The 12,799-nt window shown below is 37.0% G+C and overlaps 1 protein-coding gene across 6 annotated transcripts; it reads right to left on the bottom strand.

Moving 5' to 3' along the window:
* Positions 1-1,201: 1,201 nt before the first annotated feature.
* LOC110799298 (katanin p80 WD40 repeat-containing subunit B1 homolog KTN80.2) lies at positions 1,202-12,595 on the bottom strand. Of its 6 annotated transcripts, none has more exons than XM_022004523.2 (18): positions 12,296-12,595; positions 11,698-11,828; positions 10,823-10,940; positions 10,345-10,571; positions 10,143-10,245; positions 9,164-9,234; positions 8,496-8,570; positions 8,276-8,419; positions 7,999-8,182; positions 5,775-6,386; positions 4,832-4,888; positions 4,617-4,753; positions 3,454-3,579; positions 3,089-3,163; positions 2,852-2,964; positions 2,490-2,606; positions 2,289-2,357; positions 1,202-1,679 (listed from the first exon to the last, which is right to left on the bottom strand). In XM_022004523.2, exons 1-18 carry the CDS (start codon positions 12,318-12,320, stop codon positions 1,613-1,615), a joined length of 2,451 nt encoding a protein of 816 aa, XP_021860215.2. In that variant the 5' UTR covers positions 12,321-12,595; the 3' UTR covers positions 1,202-1,612. The 6 variants fall into 6 exon arrangements, with proteins under 6 accessions (XP_021860215.2, XP_021860217.2, XP_021860218.2 ...); XM_022004525.2 differs by having other exon boundaries at positions 4,617-4,747; positions 12,296-12,579; XM_022004526.2 differs by having other exon boundaries at positions 4,617-4,744; positions 12,296-12,579.
* Between the last annotated feature and the right edge of the window lie 204 nt (positions 12,596-12,799).

The raw sequence follows: 12,799 nt of genomic DNA, 5'->3' as shown, positions 1-12,799 counted from the left end.
GAATGTGTTTTATAACTCTGAGTGGAAGGAATGGTTACATTATCATGGATGGAAAGTTTTATTTAGTGCGGCAGTATGACACATTTGGATCGCTAGATATAAAGAGGTTTTTGATTTAAAAATGACTAAACCTTTCTCTGTTTATAATGCTTTGTTCATGGATTATACGTCTACTAAACATATTTTACAGGAAAAAGAAAAGGAGATTGCAAAGGTGCCTAGACTCACTTGTTTTCCTCCAGGTTTTGATTACTTGAAATTAAATGTTGATGGTAGCTGGTAGGAGCGGAATGAAGCAGGAGGAAGGGGTGTTTTCAGAGGAGTGTCTGGGAATTGGTGTACGGGCTTCTCTAGCAAATATAACGTCATAACTCCCTTGGCAGCAAAACTGTATGCAATGAGAGAAGGGCTAACGATGGCTATTGATTACGATGTTCAAAACTTGGAGCTGGAGACGGATGCGGAAACCTTGGTGAAACTGTTGGGAAGTGTTGGATAACATTTATCATGAGCTTTCTCCTGTTATCAATGATGTTGTGTGCCTGATGAGCAGGTTCAAATCCATAGAGTTCAAGCACACTCCTCATGGGGCTAACAAGGTGGCACATTGTCTTGCTCAATATGCGTTGAGCATGACAGTTGGGCACAAGATGTTTTTTAATCCTCCTCCATTTAGTCGAATTGCTTATCAAAGGGATATCGAAGGGTTGAAGCTGCATCCGGGTGCCAAGATTGGAGGGTGCAGTAGAGGGGCAGAATGGGCCAAAAATTATAGATTTAGAGGAAGCATCAACTTCAGTTACTTCTCCTCAAGTGGTGACTACTCAGATTCTCTTTGGAACTATCTCCACCATTGTCACAACCACGGCGGAAAATTTGAACAAGACAGATACATCAAGCAAGGAGCAGAACATGGTGAATGATCAGGAGCAAATTGGCTAAGGAGTAAGGAGTTTATGGTTTGTTCTTCCTCAAGCATGGATGTTAAAGACAAATTGGCAGATTTGGAGCTTGGCAAGTTTTTGGACTTGTTTTTGCTAATTTTGGACTGTATTTTCTCTAGGCCTGTGTTGTTGTTGTTGTTGTTGTTGTGTGTATTGGGCTTCAAGTTTTTGGTTGTCAGCCCACTTTTGTAAGGACTGTTTGTTTAATATGCAATATATAATCTTCAGCTTTGCGTTAAAAAAAAAAGTTTTCCTGATTTGTGAAACAAAACAACAATGTTGAATTTGTAAATTTTGTAGGTAGATATTCTGATGTCTCATGAATTTCCCAACATGAAATACAGGGATTTTTCAGCCGTTTTCTCATTGGAAATAGTTACATTACAATTAACAACTAAAATTACAGGGGGCAGCGCCCATCTAAAAAAGAATGGCAATAGGTGAAAAGCTTGCACATCCTTTTGATGGACTGGAAATGATACATAGAATACAACCAACTATTTGATTATTTATAATACTGATTCTTGGTGTTTGGCGGCCATCCGGAGATATTAACAGGCGATGGAAGAAAAGCAAAAATCAGCATGTATGAATCAACAGAAGCTCTGGCACATCACAACTAGGGAACAAAACCCTTCCTTGTTGATCCAAAAATTCGGTCGTAAGAATTATACGCTATGATCTTGAAGTATTAGATTCAATTCCAAAGCAGATCTTGCAACTGATCCACCCTTCCTGTATTTGCAGGAACAGTTGACTTTAGATCCATACATAACTAGAGTTTGTCTCAAGAAATGAAAACAGATTTTACGCTCCAACATTGTGGCTGAACTTAGGTATAGGGAGTATCAACAAATTTACAGCTACCTTGGTAGGTAATCAGGTAGCCACTAAAAAGGGAGATAAACATGAATTGCGCGTTCAATCATCTGTTTAAGCGTTGTTACGGGACTTAGTTGACAACAAGGTATGAATGCAACACAAACGCTTCCAATCTACAAAGCTCATTGCTTTAGCAAAATACTTTAGCACAAGCAATAACAACATCAATGACGAAACAAACAAAGAATGAGCTAGATTGGAAGTGTTAAATGCAAATCACCAATTAAGGAAGTCTAATGCAAATCATGAATGCAACAAAAACATTTCCAGTCTAATACAAAGAATGAGCTAGATTGGAAGCCTAGATTTTTGTATGAATGCAACATATACATTTCCAGTCTACTTTAGCACAAGCAATAATAACACCACTGACGAAACAAACAAAGAATGAGCTTGTGATTTTGGCAGAGATGAATTTTTTTTCACAACTACAATGCCTAGGAAACCTAGAATTGCAATTACCTGGCAAGTGCAGGAAGAAGTCCTTGTATCTGCTGCAGTTGGATAAAACACTGTTTGCAGCACGCAATCCTGTTGAATTATGAACACCCAATATTCAACATGCATTAATGGCCTATTTCCCACAGCCAGCCTCCCATTTACGGAGTAAAGAAGAAAAGGGAAATTAAAATTGGCTTGGCAAGTTATATCGGAGAGTTATACCTTTCTTCTTGATGAAGATCAACACCTACACAACGTGGTGCTGAGATGGTTGAGCGTATTGTAGGCCCATAACATGCAACAAGCTTCAGCAATAACTCCAAAGACATTTTTGCATGCCTGCAAATATAGAGTGAAAACATCATTAGAAAGATATATCCTATGTCCCTGCCCCGTTTATGACATGCTGAGACAAGCAACTGAGCTATGCCCCCATTACGTGTCAACCATCAGATGTAGGAGCTCAAGACCACTCTCGCGCCTCCAAAAGAACTGAACACTACTAGGTGATCTATCATCCCAAGTCCAAATCTCCCATGCTTAAAGTTATAGCAAAACAACTTTGACACACACATTAAAATTACCTTTCCATCTTGCTATCCAGGAGACCCACCAGTATAGGTAGCATACAGGAGAACAAGTCCATGGTAACAATTTCCATCTTCTCCGCAAAAACGCTAATTACGTCAGCCTGGACCTGAACCATAAGGAAACAAATTTTCTAAGTACTACAAATTTGAGATGAATTCAACAAACCACAGGAACAATCAACAAATTTATATGTTAAGCTTACACACAAAAATAAAGGTACAAGTACTCACAAAATGATCAGGCAACGTCTTCAGAGCTGTAATGGCGCCTTTTATATCATTTCGTTCCCACAAGTGCCGCACCATCTGAAATTCCAATCAAGCAGATACTTTGTTTACAGTTTTAAAACAACCGTATCAAAATCTAGTACAATAATGGAACTAGGATCATCACTTTCAAGCCTCTCTATACGTAGTAGAAAGAGCAGAGAGGATAATGACCATGCAGAGACATAGATATGATGTCCATTAAGGAACCGTTTTTCCATGTCAGGTTTGCCTATTGCAAAAACAAAGAAAGTGGACTTTTTTTATCTGCACCAGAAGGGCGGGGAAGCCTTCCCATCCACTCCCAAATGTGTGAACCAATAAATTACCTGCAACTTTGTGAGGCGAGCACGAAGACCACTGAGTAGAGCATCATGATTTTCCATAAGATCTTCAATAACATATGCATCGCTTGCTGAGGGCGATTCTCTACCAGAGACTTGAGGCTCTTCTTTCTGATAACCATGCAAAGTAATAAAATATAAGATCCCAATGAACTTCAGACAAGACGAAGAAGTTTCAATCAAACCCAGAATTTGCAAGTCATATTTCAATACAAGGTCACTGTTAAGGGAACTTCTATTTCTCTACAACTATGCATTAACTTCTGAAGAAAATATTGACAAAACCACTTTTGGTTTTCCATTAATTAACATGTGAGCTCATTCCTTGAGAACAAAAATAAATCTGACAGCATAGTGCAGGAGCATTGCACAATTGATAAAGCCCTAGCAAGTGATTGGTTTTTATTTCCACGTAGCCTTTCCAGTCAGCTTGGTAAAAGCCTCAATTTACACCATTTCTCAAGGACTTTTTAGTTGACAAAAACTTTATTCACATTAAGCAGTACTACAGCTGACCAATTGCAGCATATTTAGTGCATTTGTGTATTAATTGCATGGAGTGATGGTAATAAGCATCAAAGACAAACAATTTAAAAACACCCCACATGGAAGAAAGAAAGTTCAAGTAAAATGGAGGAATACTACTTCTACCTAACTTTGTAGTCTCAAATACAAGATCCAATAGGATGAAGAAAATGGAAAAAATACTACATAAATTCAGCACAAACAATAACAAGAGATAACCTAGAACATATCCGACTCGTCCAAAACCTGACTAGTCCAATTTACAACAAATAGAGAACATAATACAAAACATAGCAGGCTAATCTTTTTATTTGTATGTAAACTGGGAAGGCAAAAGATACGTGATTCTATCTCAGAGTATCAAAATTTTCCTTCCTTATCCAGTAGTGCACTTCCCTCTCTCAAACACACAAAATAGTAATTGCACCTAACAGTTTTAGCCCTTGATTACCCTACTTAAATATTATTGTCTATCTTAGTTCAAAGACCAATAAAAAAACTCCTTTCCGCTTGAGGATGATCTTTTGTTTAAAGGTCACATAAGCTGAATTCTCATTTACTTTGAAAAATATTTCTAAGATGTTACTTCTAAGATTTTCTTCACATGCGGTGTATATACTTACTAGCGTCGCAGAGCTGTTAATCCTATCAGCAACGACATCAGGGGATGCGCTGATTGTTTGATCTTCACTGCCCACAAATCTTCCCCTTTCGAATTTCTCAACAAGAGACCGTGTCCTACCATGAGCAACTGCTGCAGCTAAATTCAAAAAACTTATAGTTAGGTTTCACATAATCAAAATTCATTCGCAACGAAACTTCCAGGATAAGATTATACCTCCATCTGCCACTTTTACACTTTGCATCTCTTGACGATCAAAGGGCTCACCGCCTACTGTAAACACGGAAAACATACGAAGAATTAAAACAATCACAGGACCATGCAGAAGCACACCCCTCTACTTAGACACACGGGTTCACACACATGTGTGTGCGTAGGTTAAGGACAATAAAACAAACAATTGTAATACTACTACTATACTCTCTGAAACAGCTTCTCCAATAATTCAACAGGTTAGGGTAAGGCTCCGAACATTTGGAAGACTGACCTTATCTAGACCCCACCATCGGTGATATCCACTTTACTGAAGGTTTTTCATTGCTAAATCATTTATTTAAAGATCAAAAGAGAGCAACATCGAATATAAAATATGAAGCAACTCCGCAATGACAGCAACGTGAAAATAACAAAATGCTTATGGTAAAATTTAAAACCAAAACTCAATTCATTTTTTGATTTTCTGGACTGGATTATCAGATTAACTCAGTATTTCAGTTCTTTATCACAATCCTGGTAAATTTCTAATATTCTCTAATAATTATTTGGATTTTAAGTAATTAATAATGTGAATTACCAAATAAGAATTATAACAGAAGTGAAAGAATATAGCAGAAGAGTTTCAAAACAGGAACAAAGAATGAATTATATTCTTGGTATTGTAGGTGGCATAAACTCTAAAGTGCTAAACGAAAACGACTTCAAATGGAAAACACAGATAAAACTTATTGTATTATATTCTTGGCAGTTGGTATTGTAAGTGCAGAAAATCTAAAGTGCTTAAACGAAAACGACTTCAAATGGCAAACACAGATAAAACTGCTGACTGGTCAGCTTTAAGGATGCAAAAACTAATAAATGTAATGGCTATGAAGAATCATATTTTTCCTTTTTATAAAGGCATTCATCCATCTGGTTACATTGAAAAGAGATCCGATCTTACCACTCTGAGGGTCAGAAACTATTGGAGGAGATGGCTTTTCTTCAAACTTCTCTTCAAAACTTTCTGGAGTTGGATTCTTGTCTCCATCTAAATCCTTAGCTCCCACTTCCAGTACAAGCCTATCAAGGAAATTTGGATCTGCATCATCTATATCAAATTTGGTCCTGGATGACTTCCTTGTTAGTGTAGGCTTTGAAGGTGCGATTGATTCTCTTCTAGAATTTGCAAAACATTTGCCACCTGAACTGTCTCTAGTTCCCACTTCCAGTACAAACCTATCAAGGAAATTTGGATCTGCAGCATCCACATCATACTTGCTCTTGGATGACTGTCTTGTGTATGTAGCCTTGATCGACCCCACACTACCAGGCTTTGCAGGTGTAATTGACTCTCTTCTAGAATTGGAAAAACTTTTACCACTTGAACTGTCTCTAGGAACAAAGGTTGGGGTAATAAATGACCTCCCACCAGCTTGACCATTAGATTTTCCAGATGTAGCATTAGGAGTATTGTGTTTTTTAGACGATAACTTGCTGGTTTCCTTCAAATCAGACGGCACCGGTTTTGATGTATTCCGTAAGCGCGTTTTGCGAGAGCTAATTGGCTTCTCATCTGTAGTTCCAATACAAGAAACTAACATTACAAATTGTTTATTAAAAGTTGGAATATTAGGCATACAGAAGAAAATTGCATGACAAGGCATGTAGTATGAGTCAGAAAGGAATTTAAGGATGAATGTACTCCTTTTATACACTAACAGGAAGAAGTCCCTTCTAAGACATCAGAACCATGCCAATTGGCCAAATAAAGTATAGACCGTAGACCCACATATAACCAGTAAATGAATTTTATTGCAGGCATGATTCTAGTAGTAAGGAAATCCATAAAAAGTCATGTGTGTCAAGATAAGAACAGTATCAATCAAAAATGGGTTTGGACTTGTGGGTGGATTGGCTAAGATACACTCCGATCTCCAAGCTAGGCTTCTCTAATTAACAATAAAACCCACCCTGTCTCACATCTTGCTTGACAGTCTATACTTTGAACAGTGGACATAACGCTCGATAGAGAATAGAAGAGTTGATGATCCCAACCAACTGGAAAGAAAATATCCTAGATTCCTAGTTAGACTGGCACGTGATAACTTGAAAATTTTCAAACTAAAATGAGGCTACGATCTGAGAAAATATCTATGTATGATCTTCCAAAATCTACATACAAGAAGCAGTGTACAGACTAACATGGGTCCATGCCTCGTGTATTGTGCCATTCTGTCATGAGACCTCTCACCCACAAATTTCTGCCTCGTGTCAATATATAGCCAACATGTACCATCATCCTTGGTTGATGTTGTGAGGTCTAAGGCTTTGTTCTTTTCAACTTTTAATTTATTATTAAGGAATAGAAAATTTCTAACAAGGGCGATGATCACAAATTTCTGCCTCGTGTCAATATATAGCCAAAAGTTCACTTTCTAACTAAAATGATCATATCAGTTCATAATTCATATTAGGAGAATTCAACGGATAAGAACGCAGCAGTGTCTAGCATCTTTAGTTTCACACACGAGAATAGAAAGACAAAACCATTGACTAAATACATTAGAAAACTATCTCCCCACCCCCCAAATCTAGTGAAGAAATAGGTCCATAAGTTGTTGCCACATTTTTTGAGGATGAAAAGAATATCAAGAGCCAATTCGGCAAATTTAGCTATTGTCGTAACTCTTGGTTACAGTGATTGTTAGTTGTTGTACTAACATACAACACAATACCCTAGACTTTAAAGGCCAGTGCTGACACAACTTCACAGAACACTAACATTTGGAGCTAGTAGTGGTTTGACCTAAAAGCTACTCCGAACTCCTATAGTTTTTACAACTCTTCTCATTCATTACTTAATGTTGAACATCTACACCTCCTTATTAGGCTGTCTTGAGTCAGTAAAAAAGGACCCATAAACAAAAACAGCTCCAACATTGCTACAAATACTCGAGCATTTTTGTCAATTTTCAGTTGAGCTTCAGCATTATTAGCATTTGAAGAAAAAAAACATCTTTTTCGAGAAAGAGCTTAGACTAAGTGCAAGGAGTTGTAATTAGCATAATGTATTCCGTGGACCCCAATAAACTTCAAGCCATCTCAATTCTCAAAATGCTAAGAACTGTAAGTACAGATATTGTCATATTTACAATATCTTGACCGGAAAAGACGATATGACTTACAGTCCACATATATGTTCTTAATATCTTTAGAATCGGTATCTGGGGATGAGGAACGAGAGCCGAAAGAAGACCCAACAGTTGACGTTGCTTCAGCAGACTGACTTTCTCGCATGTCAGCCTTCAGCTCAACAGGACTTCTCTCTTGAGGTGCGCCAGAATCAGCAGTCCCGTATGGCTCAACACACTACAAGAGAAAAAAAAGGGATTTGAAGTTGCTTTTAGAAGTTTAAAGGTGTGTGTAAAGTAGCTAATACAAAGATTGCAGTAAATCACGTACTGAGAGATCAGCGACCCAAACACCAATGGAGTTCCGATAAGAAGAGCAACCTATGAGATTTCCTTCGCGTATGCAGAGATCACCCAGTGTTGACCATCCAACGTCAATGGAATCATGACATATTACAGGCTCCCATGAATAAACCTATTTAAGAGTAAAGGAGCTTAGGGTTGTGGTTTACCAAAAATAACATCCAAATATAGTTTGTCAGTGTTCTCACCTTCAGGTTATTGTCATATCCACAAAAAAGGGTCCTTCCATCAGGATGAAAGGTTAGCGCACGCACTCCTGCAGCCTGGTTTATTCAAATGTTACCATAGCAGCAGTGAGGCACACTTTTGAATAGTATATATTTATAAAGACACGCGATCCCCAACTTTTCCCACTTCTTATGATGACTAAATGGGCCCCATATTGCTACAATAACCAACAGAGGGGATAAAAGGGCAGTCGAAAACCTATACTTTGACCACACAAAACACAAAAGAACTTTGCAAATAACCATCCCTTAAATGGAGGTATTATTCTCAAAGACACCACAAGTGAGAAATTGTATTCAAACACTATTCAATCTTATTTCGATTTCTCATAGGCTCATAGCCACCAAAATTCTAATAATGAATGGTAAGGGGAGGCTATGAGAAGACGAAATAAGATTTACATCGGTTAATAATAAGTTCTTCATTTAAGGATGAGTGCGTATAATGCCTCCGTTTAAGCCTGGGAAAAAAAATTGTGCCCCAAGCAAGGAGAATAAATTCCTTAATAGCTACACCTCCACTAGAACCAGTCTAACACTTGCGCTTTCCACAAACTACAGCCTAAAATTTACACACTTAGAATGAGTGTACAGAAACAGAATTTTTAAGTCAACAAAAAAATCATTACCTCGGGCCTGGCAGATCCAATCATTTCAAAAGTTTCCAAATCCCAGAATTTAACAGTTCTATCTGCTGAACCTGAAAAATGCTATACATAATTAGATAACAAAAAATAACATTAGAAGCTGAAAGGGCACAATTCAGCAACATTACATCAGCACAAAACTTAAGGTCCGAGAGGTGCTCGGGAGAAGGCTTGTGCAAAGAAGGGCATAAACAAAAGGAGGTATAGGCATGGAAGAAAGAAACACGATATAACAGTGGTAAATTATGATGTAACAGCAAGGCACTTCAAGATTTTGACTGATAATGCGAAATTCATTAGCAAGAAAATGTGCCTAATTTGATCACCAGAGCAAGGAAAGCAAACAAGGCAGCATTTTTCTGAACCTCAACATATTACAGTGCAGAAATATGGGCAGCATCAGCAAACATGTGACTGGTTGTTGCTCAATAAACCAATAACATACAAACTTGTACAACGGAAAATGGGGAGCTTGTGAGAAAATTTTCAAGATATACTTTTACCATAGGTAGAACTGTAATAACTCATTTGCATAAAACTTTTGACTTGAACATAGCTTTTAAGTTCAAGCATATCACATGTATGTACATACACATTTATTGAATAACTTAACCTAGATGCTAGGATCCTGTGGCGGAAAGATATCCTCCAGCAAGCCTCCCGCACGAAATGCACTTGACTCTGAAATCTGAAGAAAGGAAAAAGAGCATGGGCTCTCTTTTCGACTTGTGCTCAACTGACGTAAGCTTTTTGAACAGGGGCTATAATAAAACTTCAAAAAGATTAAGTTGGTCGTTGGCAAAAGGAAGATTCTATCTACACTATGACAAAGATAAAAATCAATCTAAGAATTAATTGCCACCTTGGGAAATGGTCACTACTTTAAATAGAGAAATATAACTAAATAAATAAATAAAGGAACTGTGACATGCAATTTTACAAGTGATCAGTGGACAAGTACCTGTGGCTAGAAGGAACTCGAGAGGGTGGAAGTCTAAGGATGTGATAGGGCCATTATGAAACTTGAAATCATGCAACAACTTTCCAGCAGTTAAATCCCATACCTGTGCAGGAAAAACATGTTTTAAGTAAAGAAAGCCCTGATTTAGTGAGCCATCTAAGCTTCCTGGATGCCAAGTGCTTATATGAACTTCTCATCTTACCTTTACAACATTATCAGATCCACCAGAAACAACCCATCGACCATCAGGTGTGAACTTAATAGCATTGATACCGAGATTGTGCCCCTTGTATGTGTGAATACATCCCTTTTTTCTTATATCCCAGATCTTTAAGTCAGTGTCTGCTGAACCAGATGCAAAAAATTCTCCAAATGGGTGGAATTCAACAGAAGTGCAATTGGATCTATGACCAGTAAGAGTTCGAACCACTACAATTCAGACATCATTGACAAGATTAGGAAGTCCATTTAAGAAACAACAATCCTGATCAGTATAATAAGCGCAGAAAGTTTAAGGATATAGAACTAAAAATTGCAACCAATACCCCAAATGTTCAAAGAGTAATATCAATTGACTATCATCCTAGATTTAATCTGTAGCCATATACCTAGATTTCACCTTGCCATGTGTTATATTGTCCAAAAAGAATTTAAAACAGGTAAGACATTGACAAACTCACTCTTTGCTTCTTGCAGATCCCATAACTTCACTGTACCAGAAGAAGCTCCACCAAGCACCAACACCTCTGTCGAATCAAAGGCCAAGCTCTCGACAGGAGTGGTATGGCCACATAGGCTCTGCAAAAACCAAGAGAACTAGCTAAGATAATCATGTATCAGCTATTTGCTGGTAAATTCTATTAACACAGCTAAAACATCATAATGAAGTAACGAAATCAGCATGTGAAATGTGATGAACGGCGTATTTCTGTTACTATGAAATACAAGCATTACTCGTGATCACTACATCAGGTTCAGTGGTAGTAATGACAACTAATCTGTACTTACACGAGCAACATACTTTGACCCACATGTGCAACCAAAAGTTTTCTTCTCTCCCAACACACAAGCGAAAAGGGAAACATCCAAACTTGCATCCAGCAAAAAATCTTCCTCTTTACTAGCACCTAATTAATGGTATTGTAGCATATTACTACTATCTACAAATTTGGCAAAATATATCTCCAAATCAAAATCCTCTCATAACAGAACAGAATGGCCAAGACCAACAAAGCGGTCTGATCAAATAAGGTTTCAAACCCCTCCTCATGTTCAAACAACTCATTAATGGTCAGCTTAACCGGTATCCTTTCGGTACACCCGCGACAAACTGTTCCCTAACCACATTTACTAAAGTCAGAAGCTTCCATGAAACTGAAACCAATACACATAAATCCAAAAACCCGGCAAAACCATACTTATTTAGCATTCCATTCACATAGCTCCAAAGTCTAAATCACTAAAAGAACACTAAATTACAGAATAAACATATCTACATTCCAATGATTTTTATTCCTTAAATTATTAATAAAATGAATGAAAGAAATGTACGAACCATTAAAGAAGTGGGTTTGCCAATTGACCACAAGTTAACTTTATGATCATCTCCACCCGTCAGAAGAAGGCGGCATGCTTTCTTCCCTATCCGAAGACAATTCACATTTGCTGAGTGTGCCGCAAATTCCTCTTTACATTTTAATTTTGGTCAAGAAATTTTCCAAAATAATTCATCAGATAATTGCATATTAATTCCAATTTTTCACATTTTTAAAAAAAATAGAAGGCTAACCCATTATCTTAAGTCACCCAAAAATAAATGTACTTAGACCAGAAATAAAATAAAATAAAATGTACAGAACATGGGTAGTCGGTGAAAGCAGCAAAAAAACGCCAAAAAAATATTGAATTAATTAATTACTAAATGTTCAAATGAACAAAATACAAGCAACAATAATCATAAATCAAACAGATTAACGGTATAATCAAACGAATGTTCCTTAAGAGCTTAGATCAGATGAACTACAAACAAAAAATTTAAAAATTTGAAGTACATTTCACAAAAAATTAAAACAAAAACAACCCATTAAACTTTGAAAAAAGCTAAGAACTAAGAAGCAGAAATTTGAACTAAAAAAGTGGGAAGATAAGGATACGGAGCTTATAAGCACGTTTCGCCATTAAAAGCCAGAATTGAGAAAAAGGAGAGAATTTAGGGGACTTAGATTTTGGTTTGAGGAGAGAGAATCAATAGGGTACTTTGTGTGTAATCAAAGAAAGCAGAATAATTCTGGGATTTTATGGGAAATTGAGAATTTAATGAATAATTTGATGGATTCGAAGAATGAACAGCAGTGAAGAAGAAAAGTTCAGAGAGAGAAAGAGGAGAGAGAAAATGGTTAATTGGATTTTTGGTGGACTCATATAAGACGCGGTAAGTTAAGACTAAACAATGAGTATTCATTTTTTTTTTTGAGTGATGGTTAATTTTTTGAATGATGAAGGTGGTTCCACGCAAAATTTTGGGGTTATTTTTTTTTTAGTTCTTACAAAAATATTTCTATTTTTGATCTCTCAATTGGTCTCTTGCCATTTTGGTGATTATATGTTGCCCTGTATGAAAATCTTTTTCCTATTAGGATCTATTTGATTTTTTTTTA

This window comes from Spinacia oleracea, chromosome 6 (assembly GCF_020520425.1).
Source record: "Spinacia oleracea cultivar Varoflay chromosome 6, BTI_SOV_V1, whole genome shotgun sequence".
Taxonomy (NCBI): domain Eukaryota; kingdom Viridiplantae; phylum Streptophyta; class Magnoliopsida; order Caryophyllales; family Amaranthaceae; genus Spinacia; species Spinacia oleracea.
The sequence above is the reverse complement of the archived record's forward strand: the minus strand, read 5'-3'. Positions and strand labels throughout refer to the sequence as shown.

Coding starts and splice junctions, on each gene's coding strand:
- LOC110799298 (XM_022004523.2), bottom strand. CDS start 12,320: ATGGCGAAACGTGCTTATAAGCTCC. Junction 8,571..9,163: donor TTGGATCTGCCAGGCCCGAG/GTAATGATTTTT, acceptor TGAATAAACCAG/GCTGCAGGAGTGCGTGCGCT. Junction 6,387..7,998: donor TAAGAACATATATGTGGACT/GTAAGTCATATC, acceptor TTGGAACTACAG/ATGAGAAGCCAATTAGCTCT.